This window comes from Miniopterus natalensis, chromosome 14 (assembly GCF_054644295.1).
Source record: "Miniopterus natalensis isolate mMinNat1 chromosome 14, mMinNat1.hap1, whole genome shotgun sequence".
Taxonomy (NCBI): domain Eukaryota; kingdom Metazoa; phylum Chordata; class Mammalia; order Chiroptera; family Miniopteridae; genus Miniopterus; species Miniopterus natalensis.
Genome location: NC_142094.1, coordinates 19,527,664 through 19,548,020, shown reverse-complemented (window position 1 = coordinate 19,548,020; position 20,357 = coordinate 19,527,664). Strand labels below are relative to the sequence as shown.

Sequence of the window (20,357 nt, the reverse complement as noted above, 5' to 3'; positions counted from 1 at the left end):
CTCACTGAAATTCTCATTCCTATAGGCCAGCCTAAGTCTGTCTTTTCTATAAAACTTTCCTCATCACCTGGTCTGGAAATGGCTTCTTCCCTGGCTGTTGGTACTTTATATTTTGCATTATTGTTACATACAGTATGTGCATATTTTATCTCAATTACTGCTGTACTGCTGTTTGAAGCCTGGAAACCAGTAGAATAACTCTTAGTGCTTCATAAGTAATTACTTTATTGCAACATAATAGGCTCTAAATTTTTGTTAAATGAATGAATTACTAACTCTTTAAAGATGTTTTAAGGTTGTTTGTAGTACTCATTGGTGCCAGGTGATTTCATGTATTAGCTGTACATTTAAAAAAAAATTTATTTAGTGACTTTAGAGAGAGGAAGGGAGAGAGAAACATCAATTTTTCGGTCCACTTATTTACGCATTCATTGGCTGATACTTTGTTTGTTTTGTTAATCCTCACCCGAGGATATTTTTCCATTGCTTTTTTTTTTTTTTTTTAGAGAGAGAGGAAGGGGGAGAGGGAGGGAAGGAGAAAGAAAGAGAGAAAGATCAATGTGTGAGAGAGACACATTGATTGGTTTCCTCCCGCAAGAGTTGATAGAACCTTATCTGAAAGCACTTCATGGTTCTTGGACCTTCCATTTTTCTTGTTATGTGGAGTGAGTGTGTGTGTGAAATCAATACTGGAGGACGGTAGAGACAAGAGATGCACTTCTAGATTGCATTTCTGTTCTTGTGACTATAGTGAGCTTTGCCTATAATAATCATTTCTTGTGTTTGTGTTATTGAACAGAAAGAGTTCGTCCACCTGGCACCAGCAGAGCTAAACACTAAACACCGACAACTGCAGTGGAGAAATATTGGCTATTTTATTATGAATGGCACCACCCAGGAGAACAGGAGGCTAATGCTCAAAAGCCCAAACTCCCCCAATGGCGTGTAGGTTACAGGTTTTATAGGGCAAAATCACAAGACACCGAGCGTTAGGAGTTTCGGGGTCATACTGGGAGCTGACTGATGGGATGTAAGGTATTCTTTAGGTCTTGACAGTCCTGAGGTCCGCTCCAGTGTCCCTCTGTCTGGTTTCATGGGAAAGTAGCCAGGGGTTCATTTCATGTTAGGGCCCAGGAGGCAAAACAACTTAGGTTAATATGTTATCTTTAGCTTCCAGAGAAGTCCGGACTTTGTGACCCTTGGTCTGGTCCAGGGTACTGTTTGCTGCTGCCCCCGGGGGTTGCTGATTATACAGGGGAAAGGCAAGGTCTCTGAGGGGTAAATACAGAGAGACAATTTCTAGAGGTAGGCTTTAAAGCTAAATTTAATTGAAGTTATAATTACCCTCGGTTTCATTTGTCCAGGGGAAAATTCCCTCAGGATAAATATACTTCTGTGGCCCTGTGGTCAGTATATTTCCTTTTTTATAAAAAAAAAAAAAAAATAGAATTGCTTATTTGGTGGGGAAATTTCGGTGACATATCAGAATAATGAATCTTTTTCTCTGAGTTAGCAAGTTTTTAATTAGTGAGGCTATTTGATATGTAATTAGAACTCCAAAAGCATTGAAGGTAATGCTTGTTTTAATTTTGTAGTGTACTGTGTAACACAGTGCAATATGCAACCAGCAGATAATACCACAAAATGGTCTTTTAAAGAAATTTGTTTCTATTGACTCATCCAGAAGGGGTCACTTGAAAACAAAATAAAACAAAATAAAACAAAATAATCAAATTCAGATGGGTTAGGTTTTCTCAAATTCCTTTAACTTAGATATAGCAAAATAAACTGTTTTACTCTGAGCCCTAGAGCTGAAGTTTGGAAAACCACGTAAGTTTTTAACTAAATAAATTGAAATAGGAGAAAATTATCTCCTTTAAAAATAAACAGTTTAAATGTTTTGTTTTTGAAGTTAACCACATTAGAGATTTGAACATTTTCTTGTTTTGTAGCCATGACTGAGAAAGTCTTAGGCTCCTACTAAAATAGTTTTTCAGAAATTGTTTTTCTTAAACAGAGCTGAGACCTTAGTTATCATTTTTAGTTCTTAGTTTTGTCGAAGATTAAAGCTGTTAAGCTGTAAAGTGATGCAGTCTTACACCCTTGGTTATGTCTGTGTTCTCACACACTCAGTATGAACTGATGATATTACATTTTGGCATGTTGATACACATTAAAGTATGCTGACAAAATTCTGCTTTGTCTTGTTTGTTTTACTTAGCACTTGCTTATCCAAATATATAGAACTGGATTGGTTAGATTTGAAATATTACAATAAAACAGTTACATTATTAAATTTAGTAAGTAGTACTAAATTATTGTATTAAAAATAGTATTTTAGAAAAAAATTGTCCTTTTTTTGGTGGGGAGGATAGTTTCTTCTGTACATGGTAGGCTTGACTTTTTCGGGTGTATTCATTCCTTTGTTGGAATATCATAAGGGTGCTCTTTAGAGAAATATATAAATTTCTAGATTTATGTTCACAGATCCATAGAATTGGGAGGGATCTTAAGTTATCTTTGCCTCGCCTCCTACGTGAGACAGGAATCCCTTCTTTAGCACTCCTCTTCCCCAGTTTGTGTTCACAAATAAGGGAAGAGGAGTATGTTTTTCCACTAATGGAAAAAACCCCTCACACTTATCTGACACCTTTGACCTCATTTCATGTGAAGCTTAAATAAACTACATTCCTGAGAAGAACTTTTGGTATCCTGATTGGGAAACTATCTTGTTAGACTTGTTAGTCGGATTCAGAGTTCTTTAAATGATTTCTTGTTGGCCAACAGGTTCAAGTATCCTCTGTAGCCATTCCCTTTGAGAAGCTACTTTGGTATTTCCAAAGACTGTGAGCGCTGGTGGTAGTGGGGGGTGGGAGCAGAGGTGGCAAGAGGAGGCTAAGAATACAAATTCCCAGGTAGGGTGGGACCTCCCAGAGCTGAGGTTTCCTGCAAATCATGGAGTTAGGGTGTGAAAACAACAGATCTCAGCATCAGCCAGATGTGGCTTTCAGATAGTAGTAATTTTACAATTTTATGTGATTTTTGAAAACTCTTTGAACATGTTTTAGACTCTTTAGATTGAATTAGTGCCTGATTGAATACTTAATCTGAGTCTGATATTTACATTGTACAATTGAGAGGAGCAAAGGCCGGAGAGGTTAAGTGGGATCAGTCAGGTAGCACAGCTAGTTACTTAAAGCTACTAAGTCTGGTGTGAGATTGGATCTCAAGTGTGTAACTTCCCATTGTATTATGCTCTGGAATAAGAAATGAAGTATCACTTCTCTTTGCAGTTGTGTTTTTGTCTTTTAAAGATAAGAATAACATATTTAAGAACTATGTCAAGCACTTTAACTTCCTTTTTCTTACTGATCCTCACAGGCCAGCTTTACCCAAGGAAATAGACCGAGAGAGGTTGAGTCCCTCAGTAGTGAGCTCCCATTTCACACTCTGCATCTCTGACTCACATTTCTTGCTGTTTATATTACACTCTGAAGGTACAAATTGAGAACTTGTAAAAGTGAATTTTGTATGTGCTAGATAAGCACACTATTCAAAGAAAATCTGTGGGAATGTGCTCATAGTTATGTTTAGTTTTGTCTTTCATGTTCTTTTATTCACACACATGTAGTTTTCCCTCCCAAGAATAAATATTTTCTTGTGGAATATACTTAATGGTATGCTTTGCAAGTGGATGAATTCATTGAACTTTGAGTAGATTGTGTTTTCTAATATGACAATTTCTAATAAGCTTTAATTTACTTTGGAGATTTTTATACTTTCCCCTGATATTAATAATTTGAACCTTATGACTTTAGCCTTATTATAATTACCATTACTGTTCAGGGAGTTTAATATGCCCAAGATTACACAGTAAGTGACAGAGATAGGATTCAAACCTGAATCTGTCTTATTCTAAGATTTTTAGTAATTAGCTGCAATGTCCAGGTATTCTATAAAAGCAACAGCAACAGGAATCAACAGTGATTTGTATGATTAAAAAAAATTAAGTAGGCCCTTTACTTCAAAAAGCATTCCTATTATTATTCATGAAACAATCACTAATAATCTAATACTATTTAAATTGAAAATCCTACAAAAATGTTCCGCCAGATCGGAGATGGCAGAAATGAGAAATTTTTTATTAAAAGCACCTAGTCACAATTAGCCTTGGACCTCATACAAAAATTTTTAAATAGCAAACTTTTTAAAGAAATGAAATATTCAGTTAGCCTACTCTTAAGAATATGACTACAACATTTTATTAAATTCAACGGATACATGTATCCCCTGCTTTTTAAAAGTTTGCTTTTATGAAAGATCTACATTAGTGTCTGATTTTTGTTAACTGAAAGAAATCCAAAGAGGATTTTTACTTTTACAAAAAAAGGTGAAAAGCAAAAATTGCGTTGAGAGTTTGCTTTGTAGTGTGCTGTTAAAGAAGCATCATGCACCCTGAGCAGCGAGAGTGGCCCCCTACCAATCTCCTTCCCAGAAACTACCCTCAGCATCTTGGCATCAGGCCACCATAGCTTTGAATTGTGTCTGTGAGCATCTGTGCTTGATCTTGATTTATTTATTTATTTTTAAAATAATCTTTATTGATTTCAGAGAGAGGACAGGAGAGGGAGAGAGAGAGATAGAAACATCAATGATGAGAGAGTCATTGATCGAGCCCACAACCCCGGCATGTGCCCTGACAGGGAATGGAACCCCGATCGCCTGGATCCTAGGTCGACGCTCAACCGCTGAGCCACGCCCGGCCGGGCATGATCTTGATTTATTTTGCACATCCGTTAGCAAGGTGTGTCCTAAGGTCATTGCTTCTTCCTTCTAGTCCATTTCAGCCTATGAAAGATTTCATAGGAACACTGTAATTTTGGATAGCAGGGAAACCTGTATTTAAAACCTTAATTTATAATGCTTTGATAACCACAGGAAAAGGGAAGTAGGGGGAGGGAAATTTAGATTTGTGAACAGGAAGGAGGAAGAGGTAAAGGAAGTGGAAAAAAGGAAAAGACTTAGTTCCTCTTAGCTATTTCTGATTTCTATATAACCTCCAGTCTTAGACATCTCGGCTTTTTAGGTTTTTACTCAGCCCTGAGTTGTGTATGTGATTTTTTGAGAAACTTCTTGCTATGAACTGTAATACCTATGGACTGCTAGCATGGTACAAAGAAAAGAGCTTTGGGTTAGGAATCAGAACACTTGGGTCCTTTTAACTTTTCTGTCCAGATATGTGTATGTACCTGTGAAGTAATCAGTATAGACTAAAATGCCTTTCAGACTACCTTCATGAATCAATTCGGGTGTAGCACAACTGGTATTTTATAAAATAAGACAGAATAGGAAATATCAGTGCATTGCATATGGTGAGGGCAAGAATTGCTTCGTGAAACATTGTTTTGGTTATGTACATGTAGAGAGTACTAGGCTACTATGTAAAATGTATTTTTCTTATTTTTTGCAGTGATTTTGGTTTTCTATCCCAAAATTTAGTGGCTTAAAATAACAACCATTTTATTAGAGTTCATAATTTGTGGGTCAGGAATTCAGACACGACTTGCCAGTTTCTTCTTCTGCTCTATGTGGTGTTGACTAGGATCGCTTGGAGGTATTTAGCTGACAACAGGTTTGGTCTAGAGGGTCCAAGTTGTATTTACTCCCTTGCCTGGCGCTTTGGAGAGGGTGGCTGGAAAGCTTGGCTCAATTGGGCTTCTCTCCCTCCCGATGTAGTTTGAGGGCCTCTCCATGTGGTTTCTGGTAGTTGGACTTCTTATATGGCAGCCCAAGGCTCCAAGAGACCAATACAGGAGCTGGCCAAACTCTTACGTGCTAGACTGCGATCTGGCCATCAGTTCCACTATACCTTATTGGTCAAAGGAATCGAAGGCTAGCCTAGATTCAAGGGGAGGGGACATAGAGTCTTATCTCTAAGAAATTGTGACCATTTTTTAAATGCCATAGTTATGGTAAAATAATTTGAAAAAGATGACTGAATTATATATCAAGCATTTAATTCTGTAATTGGCCTTTGAAAGATGATTACTTTTTAAAAATTGTCACCCAAGGATATGTTTTACAGACTCTAGAGAGAGGAAAAAGGGGAGAGAGAGAAAGAGAGAAGGAAATATTGATGGAGGAGAGAAACATCAATCGGTTGCCTTCCTTATGCACCTGTGCCCCCATGCCCCCAGTGGGGATCGAATCTGAAGCCTAGGTGTGTGCCCTGACTGGGAACCGAGCCAGCAACCTTTTCATACATGGGATAACGCTCCAGCCAACTGAGCCACACCAGCCAGGGCGAAAGATGAGTACTTTTAATAATCCCTTCTCGTTGGAAAATGTGTCTATTTTTTAAATTGAATTTACTGGGAATGAGGATGACTCCGGTTACCAAAATTATACAGGTTTCAAGCACACAATTTTACAGTACATCATCTGTAAAAATGTGCCTATTTTTGGTGTCAAAGTTCAGAGTTTAATTTAAATGTGCATCTTATTTTCCATGAAATACTGAGGGTTTTAGGTTTTTAGTGAAAATAATTTAAGGTTTAAAAATTTTTGTGGAGTCTAAAGATAAGTTTACTACTTAATGCTACCTAAAAAGTCTACTTGGCGTACAAAAGGAGCTGCCTTCTTACTATGTCAAAGATTACATTTAGGTATAATTACTTTCTTCACATACAGGCAAGCTGAGACTGTTAATGTTTGTGTTGAAATCTGAGAGTGAGAAATCTGCTTTCCCCTCATCCCACTCTTCAGTAAAGAAAACAAAAACATTAAAAGTTCTTGTTAAAAGTTCTCATGACAAGAAAAACAATTTTGTAACTATGTATGGTGACAGATGTTAACTAGACTCACTATGGTGATCATTTTGCAGTATATGCAGATATCAAATCATTACATTGTACATCTGAAAATACATAATGTGATATATGTAATTTACCTCAATTAAAAAAAAAAGAATTCATCCACTCTTATAAAATGCATGTTTTGTGATGCACTGTACCTTTAGCTGACATTGTGCTTTTCAGACGAGGGTTATTCCCTGTGATAGAACCACAGGGATTTTTAAAAATGCTCATTTCAGAATACCTGCCCATATCTGGAATATTAACAGCAATCTCGTAAGATATAAGGAAAAAAGATGTATCTTGTCATACACTGTGGCTATTTAGAATCCCAAATCTTGAGGCAGTGTCTGTTTAACTTCTGGCTTTCAGGGAATGGGTTGGACTTGTTTGACCAGCTGTGCTGCTGAGTAATTCTGCTTTGCCTATGTCTGCACACAAATGTTCTGTTTTTCAGGAAAAACACATTCATCTTAAATGCTCCTCTATCCCAAGCTGTTTTTCCCCCCTGCCTAGGAAGACATGAAGATAGTTAAGATTTCTTTCAAAATATTTTTGGAGGAAATGTGAACAAATGATAAGAGCTTACAATGAAATCCTTTAGGTTTAAATGCTAGCATTTTGAAATAAATATTAAAATTTACCCAAAAGACCCTGCGCCCCTTTTCTCTGAAAGAATTAAGCCACGATCCTTGAGGGGGGTATGTGATAGGCAGTTAGACAGACATGAACAGAGCAAGAACGATGGGCCAGGTATAGCTTACCGGGATGGAAAAACAAAACAAAACAACAAGAACTTACCCAAAAGTAAAATGGGAATGGGAGAACTTAAGTGTATTTTAAATTTACAAATAGGCATTGCGAGGATAAATATCTCAACTCCTAGCAAAACGATGTTAAGTTATAGATGCTTAGTTACACCAAAATAGCAATTTTTGGAATACTATATACATACATACATACATTCAATGTGTATACAGTATGAATATATACCAAATCCTGGTATTGGTGGTCCCATTACATTGCACTTCTCATTGATTACCTTTTTTAGCTATTGAAGCAATAAAAAGTTGGTTCTTAATGTCTTCATGCCCGATTCTCTCACATATGTAATGAATCATTAGGAAATCTGCATTTAGACCCACCCCAAAGCCAATAATCCTTCCTTTTCACTAGAGACTCTATCATCCTATCAAGTAACCATCGGGTGAAGTAATGTCCACTGACAGTACTCCATAATTTTAATCCCACTTGATTTGTAATGTCTGTTGTGCTGCATAAGGAAAGACATTTCAAAGATTACATTTTCTGATACAAAAGTTTTGGTAGGCTCTTTGTACTTCCTCCCTCGCATGTTTCCCAGGAACACTGAGACTACTATTGATCACTGCCACCTCTACTACCATCACCACCATGTAAACCTCCAAGTCTTTCCATGTTAAATACTTAGTTATTGCAGAAGAACAGTCTACCCTATTTCCATAGAAAGGGAGGGGCTTTGCTCTAAATATGTCACTAATTCTTCCTGCATCCAATTTCAGGTCCGTCTTTTGGCAGATGAGTCAGTACAATCGTGGTCCTGTCCCTCAGATTTTGAGAGAGGATGGGCTTCAGCCCATCTAGTAGAGTGAAGCTAGGACCTCAGGTCTAGGTCAATCCCCATCAGTGGAGACTATGGGGTTGTTGGTTCCCGTTAGAGGAAAAACCAATTTTAGAAACCAGTTCCATCATTTATAAAACAATCAATGAATCTTTCTTAGGGCATTTTTCAGATAAAACTGTATATTCAGTTTGAGACCATATTTATTTTACTTCTATAGAAAATGACAGGCACTAGGAGTTAGAAAAAGGGTATAGTAAAAAATTACTTATATAGTAATTTAATTACTTAAATAGTAATTTACTTATAATTTACCATATAAGTAATTTTTTTTAAAAGTGGAACCTTTTGTGAATATTTGTGGTTTCAGCTTCTGAGTTTTGAAAGATCTCAATAAGAAATAATTTCTAATTTTACTGAAGCCTAAATTTGATTCACACAAGCTGACTGGCTGGGGTAGGGGAATCTACTTAGCTTGACAGTACATTTAGCCACTTGCTACATTGTGTGCCCCTAAATTCTTGCACAGTGGTAAAAAATGTTGTCAAAAATAATCATTCCTTTGATTTTGACAGAAATGAAATCGTTGAAATTTAAAAAAATAAAGAGGTCCAAGAACTGATTCTTGGTGAGTTAGAAGTCTTAGCTAAATTAAAGACAAAAATGGCTGCTCAGATTTGATCTGTGAATGAGCATATATGGAAATAAAAGAAGCAGTTTCTGAAAGTATTTCATATGGTGCTCCCACTAATCAGAAAGCTGTCAGTACATGTTATGGGTGAAAGCATTGTGTGGTGTTCTGAAATCTGGATATTTATAAAAGTCTCAATCTTACACCAGACTATCTTGGACTTACTCTAGTGACACTGTGTATAGTGGTAATTAGCCTCAGTTCTGGAGTTAGACTACCAGACTTTCTTTGGATTTCTGTTCTGTAATGTGTGGCTTTGAGCAAGTTATTTAACCTCTCTGAGCTTCAGTTTCTTCACTTGTAAAATGGTGATAATAAAATATCTACTGCTAGGGTTGTAAATTCAAATGGGATAGTAATGGAAAGATACATAGCATGGTGTCTGGCACATATTAGGCACTCAGTAAGTTTTACCTATTTATTTTACTTATATAAGTACTTGCTAACAGCTGACAGCCGAGGTAGAATAGTTCCCATCTTAGGGTGTTGTTCAAATGAAACTGCATATACATTCTGGACATTTATTTTTAATATATCAGAAAACAGCAGGCATGCCCTGGCCAGGTAGCTCAGTTGGTTAGAGTATCGTCCCAATACACCAAAGTTGTGGGTTTGATCCCTGGTCTGGGCACATACAAGAATAAACTAATGAATGCATAAATAAGTGGAACAACAAATCAATGTTTCTCTCTCCCACTCTCCCTCTAAAATGAATAAATAAAATTTAAAAAAACACACCAGCAGACACTGTTAGAGTAAGAAAAACTAGAAAGAAAAATCTGTTTCACAGGGTCTATCTCCATCCTTGCCCCCTCCAGTCTTCTGAGCTTCTCCTTTGCCTTCTCCATTTATCTCAGTAAATAGCAGCACCGTTTACCCAATTTAGTCCAAAATCTAGGAATTGCTCTTGATTCCTTTCTTTCCTTAGTCTCCCATATCTATTTTATCAGCAGATCCTGACATTCTACCTCCAAAATGTCAATCTATTTCTCTCTATGTCCATCACTATCTTCATGATTCAAACCAGGACTACTTGTCATCTGTATTACTATAACAGATTTCTAATTTAGTCTTCTTGCTTTCATGCTCCTATATTCTACTCTCTATACTATAACCAGGGTGATCTTTCAAAACAAAATTAGATCATGTCATTCCTTTGTTTAAAACTTAATTATAGTGGCTTCTTTTCATGCTTATAATAAAATCAAAATTTCTTAGGATCATAAAAGCCAAGATGATCTGCTTCTTGCTCTGACCACAAACCTTTCTTCTCTCCCTCGCCCTTTTTCACACTGGCCTTCACTTACACTTTAGTGCATTCTCTCAGGAACGCCCTCCCCTACCCGGCTCTTGTCATTTAGTTCTGCTGGAGGCCTACCCAACCTCAAGGAGACTTTCTCTACTTTGATCTGCTGGGTTTTATTCTCTCCCTAGCACTAATGATCACTTGATGTTCTTATTTGTTTGTTTGATTACTTATTTACATCCCCTCACTAGAATGTAAATTCTATAAGGGCAGTACATTTCTTTTTTTTAATCCTCACCTGAGGATATATTTTTATTGCTTTTAGAGCGAGAGGAAGGGAGAGAGAGAAAGAAAAACATCGATGTGAGAGAGGAACATTAATCATTTGCCTCCATATACACCCCTACCAGGGATGAAACCCAAAACCTTTTGGTGCAGGGGAAGATGCTCCAATCAGCTGACCAACACGGCCGGGCAGTCCCTGTTCTTGACTGTTGCTGAGTATCTAGCGTCTTGAGTAGTAGGGTAGACAGTGAATGATGCCTAAAAGCTTGTTTATGAAGTACCATAGATCAGATCTATGGTGAAGCAAAAAGAAGAAAATCTTTCTTATAGAAAATATACTTCATAAGATTACCAACAATATTTTGGGATTTTGGGAAGGGAGGAGAAAGAGAAACATCGATGTGAGAACTAAACATCTATCGGTCGCCTCACTCACGCCACCTACCCGGGATCCAGCCCGCAACCTGGGCATGTGCCCTGACTGGGAATCGAACCAGCAATCTTTCAGTGCACGTGACGCTGCCCAGCCAACTGAGCCACACTGGCCAGGGCCCTTCATGCATTTTTTTATGTTAAAATGCCCTTTTGTCAAATGACAGTGATATCAAATTGTATAATTTAAAAATATGTTGGCAGCATGAGTAACTGGGAAGCACTGTTACCCTGTACTTTTAGGTGGAGGTCTTCTTTGAGTTTCAGAGATTTATAGTTCACTGCAAATAAAGCACTGTGTAGGTGTTCCTGGGAGGGAGTTTTGCTAAGAATTCTTACTAAATAAAGTTCAGTCAATCAAGTGTTATTATATTCTTCAAATTCTCCTGGGAAATAAATTGTCAGGTTCTATTTAAGATTATATTCTGTTTGAATATGTAATGTTAAAGTGAAATGTGACATAAGTATCCACAGATACTAATTAAAGGAAGTAAAAATAGTAGACCTCTAATAATGTCTTTTGGGGAAAGAGTTAATATGCTTAGCAATGTTTCTGTGAATAACCTTATCCATAATGAAAGCCAACAAAATTGCATGTGTTTTATCACATTAGAACTGATCAACTCTAAAAAGAACCTAATTTGTATTAAGATATGAGTTGGCACTTTTTTCTTTCATTGTCCAGTAAGAACTGAAAGGAACCTGAGATGTCACCTATATCAAACTCCCTGTGTTTCAGATAAGGGGATGGATGGGTCAGAGGGCATAATGTGTTTTCTAGTTTCAAGTTTAGAATTTCTATCTCCTTATTCCCAGGCTCCTGAAATTTACCCTGTGACATACTACTTATTTTAGGGAGACAAGTCTTCAGAAATTTCTCTTTTTCGAGTATGATATAGATTGTTTTAAAGTATTATTTTGATCAGTATTTTAGTTCACATGAAATGAAGAGATGTATTTTTAAATACCATGCAGGGAAGACATTCCACATTCAGTGTTGTGACAGCTGGCCTCTTAAAGGCTGTGCGAAGCTCTAAAAGTGGTGTTTATGCTTTTAACTTTTGTCAAGTTAAGATTTAAAATTAACCAAGAAAATCATAAAGACATTTTTGTTTGTTTTCTTGTCTTCAACTATCTTTAAACATGAAAAGATGAGACATTTATAAGTCCAATTCCTCTAAAGTTAATAATTTTGATGGTTGTGATTAAAAGAAATGTTTTAACAAAGAGCAGGAATAATTTTTATAGTTTTAAAACATGTCATAAAGATAAAGTTTAATAGTAATTACAAAAATTTTATGCTAATAAAACCAACATATAGTAGAAAATTTATAAGCTAGATCAATATAAGTAAAAAAGTAAAAATCACATATAATTTCAGTTTCCTGAGGAACCAATAATAACATTTTGGTATGTTTCTTACCAGTCTTTTTTCTGTGCAATTATGGCGTGTATTTTTTTTTTAAACAAAGTCAAGATCATTCTCTATATTCCTTTTGACATTATGAGCATTTCATACATTCTTTAAAAGTCTATGGAAAGATTTTATAATAGTTCCATAACATTCTTATGTAATTTATTTAACCATTGTTCTATTTTTGGTTATTTAGGTAATAAATTTTTTACTGTTATTAATGCTGAAATGAATAGTTATACATATCTTTGTTCACATGGTTCTATTTTAATTATGATAGTTGTGTAAAAATGGAATTGGTGACATATATTGCTGAAAAGCTTTTTAGAAATGCACTAATTTAAACTCCCACTAACAGTGTATGAAAGTGCTGTTTTATTACACCTCTAACAACAAATTGGTTGTATTGGAAGAGGACTTTGCTATTATTTTGGGGCTTGAAGCATGTGTTGAAAAGATTAGTATGGTGGGTACACATATTTGTTATGCTATCCAGAGGCATTTCGCTTTTGAGGTTAGCGATCTATTTGCTTTTATAGCGGCAGACTAACCACATGATTAGATAAAGTAGATAGAATTATTTACTTATCTTCCTAAGAGAGCAAACTGTCCTCTTTGGGTCACACTTATCCTGGTTCAACTATTTAAATTGTAAGAAGGTTAATGAAGGATAAAAATTTCAATTGACTGCTTTACCCTAATGTACAAAGAATAGGGTTGAAATAAATTGGTTAAAAATTGTTCAAAAGAGTTTAAATAGTAGTTGCTTAGCAGCTGTGTGTGTGTGTGTGTGTGTGTGTGTGTGTGTGTGTGTGTGTGTGTGTGTTTGGGGAAAAACTGGGTGGAAGAGAGGGTAGGAAAAGATTAGAAAAAGAGCATGATTGAGGAAACAAAGGTGCTTTGAATAAAAAGAACTGCCTTTACCTGGAAAAAAAGTCTTTATTTTTGTCTATACGTGATTGACTCTGAAAGAACAATTACACGTGAGCCCTGTTTGCTGAAATAACATTTTCATGCTTGTACCTGCTGAAATGAACTGGTACCAGATACATTTTAAAATAATAAACATTTTGCATGTTGTATCGATTATGTAAAAAATCCTTAAAGTTTTAAGTTAGATGCAAAGTGTCACCTATCAAAAGTAAGTTGCTTTTTGCCCAACAGGAGTGGCTCAGCTGGTTGAGCATCATCCTATGCACCAGGAGGTTGCCTGTTCCAAATTCCCGGGCAGGGCAGACACCTGGGCTGCTGTTTGATCCCAGGTCAGGGCACATGCAGGTGGATGTTTCTCACATCGATGTTTCTGTTTCTCCCTCCCTTCCTCCCTATCTCTCTCTCTCCTTCCTCTCTCTAACTATGTCCTCGGGTGAGGATTTTTTTAAAAAGTTGTTTTTTAAAACTTTGAATGTGATATGACTTTGACTAGATTAAATATTTGAATATTGCAGGCCCTTATCTGCCCTTAATGACATAGGATTTAGTATATTTGTTAAAAAATAGAGTTTTAAGTCTAGCTTTGTTTTGGTACCAAAAAACTTTATTGTTAAAAATCAAAAGTGGGAGTTATAAAGTATGTTAGGCATGAGCAAAGTGCATTTTATTTTTTACAGGGCCAAGTTCATGTTAGCTTTCATGTCATGCTTCCCAGAGATGTAATTTTAACTAGTGTGATAATAAGGAAATAATAATAATCGCACCATGTGTCAAGGACTTTGTTAGACACTTCATTAGAATTAAGTTTTAACTTTCACAATGCCCTGAAAAGCATGGGTAAACTGAAGGACAAATAGTTCCAGAACCAGTCTAAGATCATACAGCTAGTAGGAAGTCAAGCAGGGGTTCCAAACCACATGTCTTGTTACCTTTACAACCTTGTTACTTAGCAGGACCCACAGAAAAGAAGCAAATGGTGAGATCTGGGTACATAAAGAATTGCAAAATCTTGGCCACAGAGACCTGCTTACTGCGTCAAACCCTTATTTTATAACACCTTGCTGACCAATCACAAGTATACACGTGTTTCCATGTCCAAATGTTGCTGACCGGTCACTTGTTAACTCATCTCTTCACTTATATTAAGTAATTTTTTAAATATCTTGCTGACCAAAGTAGCCGTTCAGCAAGGTATTTAACAAGATCCCTCAAGTGATGTGCATGCATGTTAAAGTTTGAGAGGCACCACACCACATCCCATATTAAAAGTGATGTTGAAGTTTTGAAATCCTTTCTAAGGATTATTCCTGGTTTTACTTTTAGTTCTGTGGGTTATCAACATTTTCCACAAGAGGAAGAGGGTAACTGTTGAATTAGTCAGTGTTTCCACCACTTCAAATTGCTATGTGTCTGTTGTTTTGATTCAGATTCTGTTTTTTAAAGCCAGAGGAACAATTGACTAATTCTGCTCCTGGACATTTCGTCAAAGTCTCAATCAGCCAAATAGAGCTCTCTTTTTAACAGCCATTCCTCATGGACCCAATAGGGCAGACTTATAGTCCATGGCTTCATTCTGGATAGGCATTTCCCAAATTAAAGAGAGCAGTGCTTAAAAGAAAGCATTTTTGAAGGACACTTAAAATCTTTTGGAATATTTCATATTGTAGCAAGGAACCACAGATCTGTATAAACTGGTGTCTCTACTAATTTCATTCTGTAAACATAATTATTCTGTCACAGGGGCAATGATAGGTAAAAAAGAAGCAAGGCTAACTTAGTATAACAGCACTTTCCAGTAGAAATATAATACAAGATGCATGAGTAAAAAATTTCTAGTAGCTACATTTAAAAAGTAAAAAGACTGTTTAAATTAATCTTAGTAATTTATTTAACCCAGTATAGCAAAATATTGTATCACCATGTAATCAATATAAAAATTATTGAGACATTTTATATATATTTTTGTACTGTCTTGAAAAATCTGGTATATTTAGATTGCCTCAGTTTGAGAAATTTTCAAGTTAAAAAGTGAAATGTAATTTAATGAAAACGTATTTTACATTGCTTTGTTTAAAATGTAAACTAAAATGAAATAGAATTAAAAATTCAGTTCTTTTGGTCACATATGGCACATTTCAGCATCACATGTTGGGTTGTGTTTCTAATGTAACTAATTTCAGACCTATGGAATTGATCACATCCTATATGGTCAGTGAATGAATGCCACTGGGGGTTGGAGTCTGTTAACATAAATATTATCGGAGAATAAAGAGGGAATCAAGAAAAGCTATTTAGGTCATAAAGCGTTTCCTGCACCCCCGCACCCCCACCCCTGCCCATTCTTCCCGCAGTTGGGAGTTAATTTTACCTGTCTTTTATTAGTGGTTCAGAATCAGTCTCTTAACCCTTTAACACTACTAAATTGTAAGGTTGGGGCCAGGAGTTAGGGTCCTTCCAGCTTTTTTTTCTTTATGGCATCAAACGCTTGCATCAGAGGGCCGCTCGCTTTTCAGAAAAGCGAGGTAGTCTGACAGGTGCGGCGAGCAGGGCGGTCTGACGGGCTGGTTTGGCCAAGAGGTTTTAAACTTTAGGTGTGCACCTGGATCACGGGGACCGTCTGCTAAAAATGCCAGTGTCCGGGCCTCACCCTTCTAGATTGTAATTCACAAAGTTTACAGAGAGCCCTGGACACTTACACACACATTAAACAAACTGTTCCAAGTGCTTCCTTAAGTCCAAGGACGTTTGTGGACCATCGGACTCCGCAACTGACTTAAAGGCTGCGAGTTCGAATGTAACACGGTGCTGCGGCCGTTCCCGGGCTGCGGCTTCCCGGCGGTGGCTGCCTGTCTTCCGCAGACGGGCTCTGCAGACTGCCCAGCCCCACCTGTGCAGGCTGCGCACAGCGTCCCCGGCTCGGGCCCGGGGAAAGCGACCTGAGCTCGCCTAGGTAGACCGCGGCCATGTGACTGATAAACCGGTGGCCATTCGGGCAGCCATTTTTGAGGCGGGCACCCGAGCTCATGCCCCGTCCACCGGGAGTGGGGAGAGCGCTGTTACCAGGGCTCAAGATGGCCACCGCGCCCGCTAGCCAGCTTGCCAGCCCGCGTGCCAGCGGGCGGGCTCGAGACGCACGGGCGGCAATCGGCGGCCCGCGGCGCCGGGGGCTCGGCTCCCGCCGCGGGTCCCGGGCGGAGCGCCCGCCCCCTGCGGCCGCGGCCAATCAGCGCGAGGGGCCGTCCGGGCGGGGGCGGCCCGCGCCGGGGTGTGTGAGGACGCGCCGGCGGTCGCCGAGTGCCAGAGCAGGGGAGCAGTTGCTGTGGTACCTGCTGCTGCGGCTCTGCCACTGCTGCCCCGGCGCGGACGCCGAGCATCGGACGCGAGCGCCGTTGCGTGGGGAAGGAAGGTGAAGCCATGACGTCCGTCAGGTACTGAGAGGGTGGCAGCCTGAACCGCTCGCTTGCTGGGCGTTAGTCCCCCCGTTGCCGGAGAACTGTCGCCCCTTCTCTAGGGTGGTCCGGAGCCTCCCAGTGCCACTGGTCCCACTTCTGTCGGAGGTTCTCTCTGCACTTTTCATTTGATCATTTCTGCTTTCCTCAGAAGTTTTTGGGGTCTGCGGCACATGGCGGAGCGTCAGCAGCCGCACCGCTGAGGTGACCCTCGCCCACATTCCAGGTTTGAGGGCAGCTTGTCTAGTGACTTTCTCATGACAAACGTGTAGCTCCCTTTCCCCGGAGGAAGCGTGGCGTCTCCGTGTGTGTCCATGCCTGCATGTCGTGCCTGTGGCAACTTCAGGGGTGGCCTTGGGCAGACCTGCAGAGTTGGCCCCTCTCCCATGCAGGTAGATTGCCCCCAAGTGATGAACTTGTGTGTCCCTGAAGTGTTTGCTGATGACTGGAATTAGTACCCTGGTTCCCGAAGGCACCATCTGTTTGCCCACTTGTGCTCGAGTCACAAGCGAAATGAGTCTTGTCAGGTAGTAGGTATATGATGAAACAATAAACAGGAGATTTCCCCGCAGGTGCTCTTCCAGAGTGTTGAAGGCTCTTCTTTGTTAATAGCGACAGGATAATGGGCTGTCCAATTTCTGGGTGGATCGTTGACTGAATGTTTAAGTTATGCTAATGTAACTATTTATAAAGAGTTAAATTACGTTTTTTACTCAGTATTCTGACCTCCCTCTTTTAAAGTAGACCTTGGCCTTCATTGTCCCAGAGAAAGGGAGGCCCCAGCACAGATGTGAAGAGAATAAGTTGATTTTTTTTTGGTCTGAGCGTCCAGCAGCCTAAGTCCTGGTGATTTAAGTTTCTCAGTGGTTATTTTGACTACATAATATTTAACAGATGATTTGAGAACCTAACCCTCAGGTAAGATAAGGTAAGATTCAACTGTGCTGAAGTCGGATACAGTTTCTCTTTCTTAAATTGCATAATTCGGTATTGACATAGACAAAGAGCACTTGCTTTATCATGCAGAAGGAGAAATTCAGGCGCTGCAACATGGAAACTCACATGGAAAGGTTTTACAATAAATTATATTGAGTCATATAAGTCTAGCTTTTAATGCTAATAGTATTTAGGATGAATTAAGAGTGTGCTGTCAAACCACGTTAATCACCCCTTTCCACTTCCACTTCCATTATTGGAATGTGCTGCTAATTAGGTTGTGGGTGGTTTCCTTGCTATATTAAGAATCAGTTCTTATGTGGACTCAATTTTAATTGACCATGGTCTTCCTGGCTACTCTTCCTTGTAGAAACACCCAAGTCTAAAGCTTCCGCTCCTTGGCAGGTAGCAACAGGATGCATTTTTTAATGTAGGGTTTTGAGTGGTGGTTGTGTTCAAAAGACTGATTTAAAGGCTGACACCAGCTTTATTTGACTTACTGTGGAAGGATAGGCAACTGCTAATAAAGTTAGATTTATGCTATTTCTTCAGATGTTAGGCTGCATTTTACATAGTCCTGATCTATAGTGATATGACTTGATGTTATCCCAAGCAGCCACATTTTACCCCTGAGGAAACTGAGACCAAGAAATGTTGAGTGCCTTGTGCAAAATCAGTTAGTGGCAGAGTTAGGAACTGAATCCAAATATCCATGATCTAGTGCTCTGCACGATGCCATTATAGAAACAATATTCTGTTTAAATTTCCTGAAAAAGCTGCCTTGATGGACAAAAATTATAAAGTATTGTGAAAGACAACTGTAGTCATTCTTTTCTTTCCTCTAGTCCTGCAAAGAACTTGATGATTTAGGTTCAGGAGTAGGGAGGGAGATTGCTGAAGTTGAAGCAAATGTGTATGTGGTAACAGTTTTGAATGAGGTGATAATCACCGCCAGTTCCTAGTGAGGACTGTGTTTAATGCAGTTATGTCATATCTTAGTTTTCACAGTCATGTTAGGCATGTTCCCATTTTGTGCTCAGTCTAATAGTAGCCCAAAAGATAGATATTATTGACCTGTTTTTACTGATAAGGAGAGTGAACTAGGCCAACAAGTTATCAAAATCCGACTTCATGTCCAATGTCCTTTTTTACATCACACTTACAAACAGTTGTTGCTAAATGTGTGACAGAATATAAGATTGGAAGCCAATGAGGACCAGTGCTCAACATATCTGGGTTTTAGTTGAGGGCCTTTTCCTGAATTACTGATCATTTCTCTCTTTGGACATTTGTTTAATGATATACTCAGTGATGGTGATACTAATATGTATCCCACAGTGTTGTTGAGTAGGTACGAAAGTGCTTTTACATTGTAGGGATTTTATAAATACAGTATTTTCTTCTTGTTAAAAGCAAGTTGAGCCCCTACAGAATGGTATCAGCTGAAAAGAAATGTTTAAATCTTAAGTTTTTAAACAGGAAGGAAACTTACCTATCTAATCCCCTCACTTTACAGTTGAAGAAACCAAAGCCAAGATTTGTTCAAGTTTATACAAAATATTTGTATATTTCTAACTAGAACCCAGATCTCTAGACACCTGGTTCAGTGCCCTTTCCAGTGTAGCATTCAACCACTAGGAATTCCTAAATAATGATTTAAATCAAAGGAGTTTTAAAAAAAAATTTAAGATCTTTGAATGAATTTGGCTGGAGATAGTGTCTCTTTGAATTTTTATTATTTGTATTCTACTTTACTACATCATTACTGATGAAGAGTAAATTTACAGCCTCTAAAACCAATGATCCTTGAATAACAACTTTTATCTGTTGTTATGTATATCAGATTCCAACTGATCTTAATTTGGGAAATGATAGAACACATAAATCGATGCTTTTGTCATTTTTAATTGGCCCAGTAGAAAAGTTGATGCTTGAGTTAAATTCAGGAGACATAGGAAAACGTATAATAAGAGATCTAGAAGAGAATCTTAGCCAGCCTTTAACTTTTTGTACTGGACCTTGAGGCACAAAAAGTGCTATTTCCTAGTTAAGCAGTGGTAGAGCTTAAGATAGAACTTAGCTCTTCTGACTCCTATTTTATGTACTTTTCACTGAGCAACACTATTTCAAAACACCCCTATGAATACTGCTTTCTTCCCCTAACATCAGTGTCTAGTCTGGTTTTGGGCATTGCTAACAGCTTGAGTTTGTGCCAGGGGAGACTGGGAAAATGAGGCAGGGAGACAGGGAGAATGTTTGCTATACAGCTGAGGAGCCCTATTCTTTGGCCTACCCAGACAGGTCAGATTTGGTCAAAGACTATTCTGGGACTCGACATTACTGTGTCCTACATGATTCTGGAACCACTTCTGTGGGTTGGCCTCCATTGGAAAATTTATGTGGGCTGTGGGTGGGGTCCTGGGGTATTTTTCTCCTAACACTCAAGACTTTGAGGTGCATCCAACAAGATCTGCCAAGCCACTGAGATGGAGAACATTCATGTGGAGACTAAAATCT

The 20,357-nt window shown here is 38.4% G+C and overlaps 1 protein-coding gene across 4 annotated transcripts in view; it reads left to right on the top strand.

Annotated features, from left to right (window-relative positions):
* The window catches only part of ADK (adenosine kinase), a 404,427-nt gene that overhangs the window by 8,646 nt on the left and 375,424 nt on the right, over positions 1 to 20,357 (top strand). Inside the window, exon 1 of one of the 4 annotated variants that reach the window (XM_016224045.2) lies at positions 16,771 to 16,883. The exons of the other annotated variants lie outside the window; for them this stretch is intronic. Coding sequence (XP_016079531.2) covers positions 16,870 to 16,883 — 14 coding nt within the window. The 5' untranslated portion in view covers positions 16,771 to 16,869. Of the gene's footprint in view, positions 1 to 16,770; positions 16,884 to 20,357 lie in introns of those variants that run through there. 4 annotated transcript variants of the gene reach the window in all.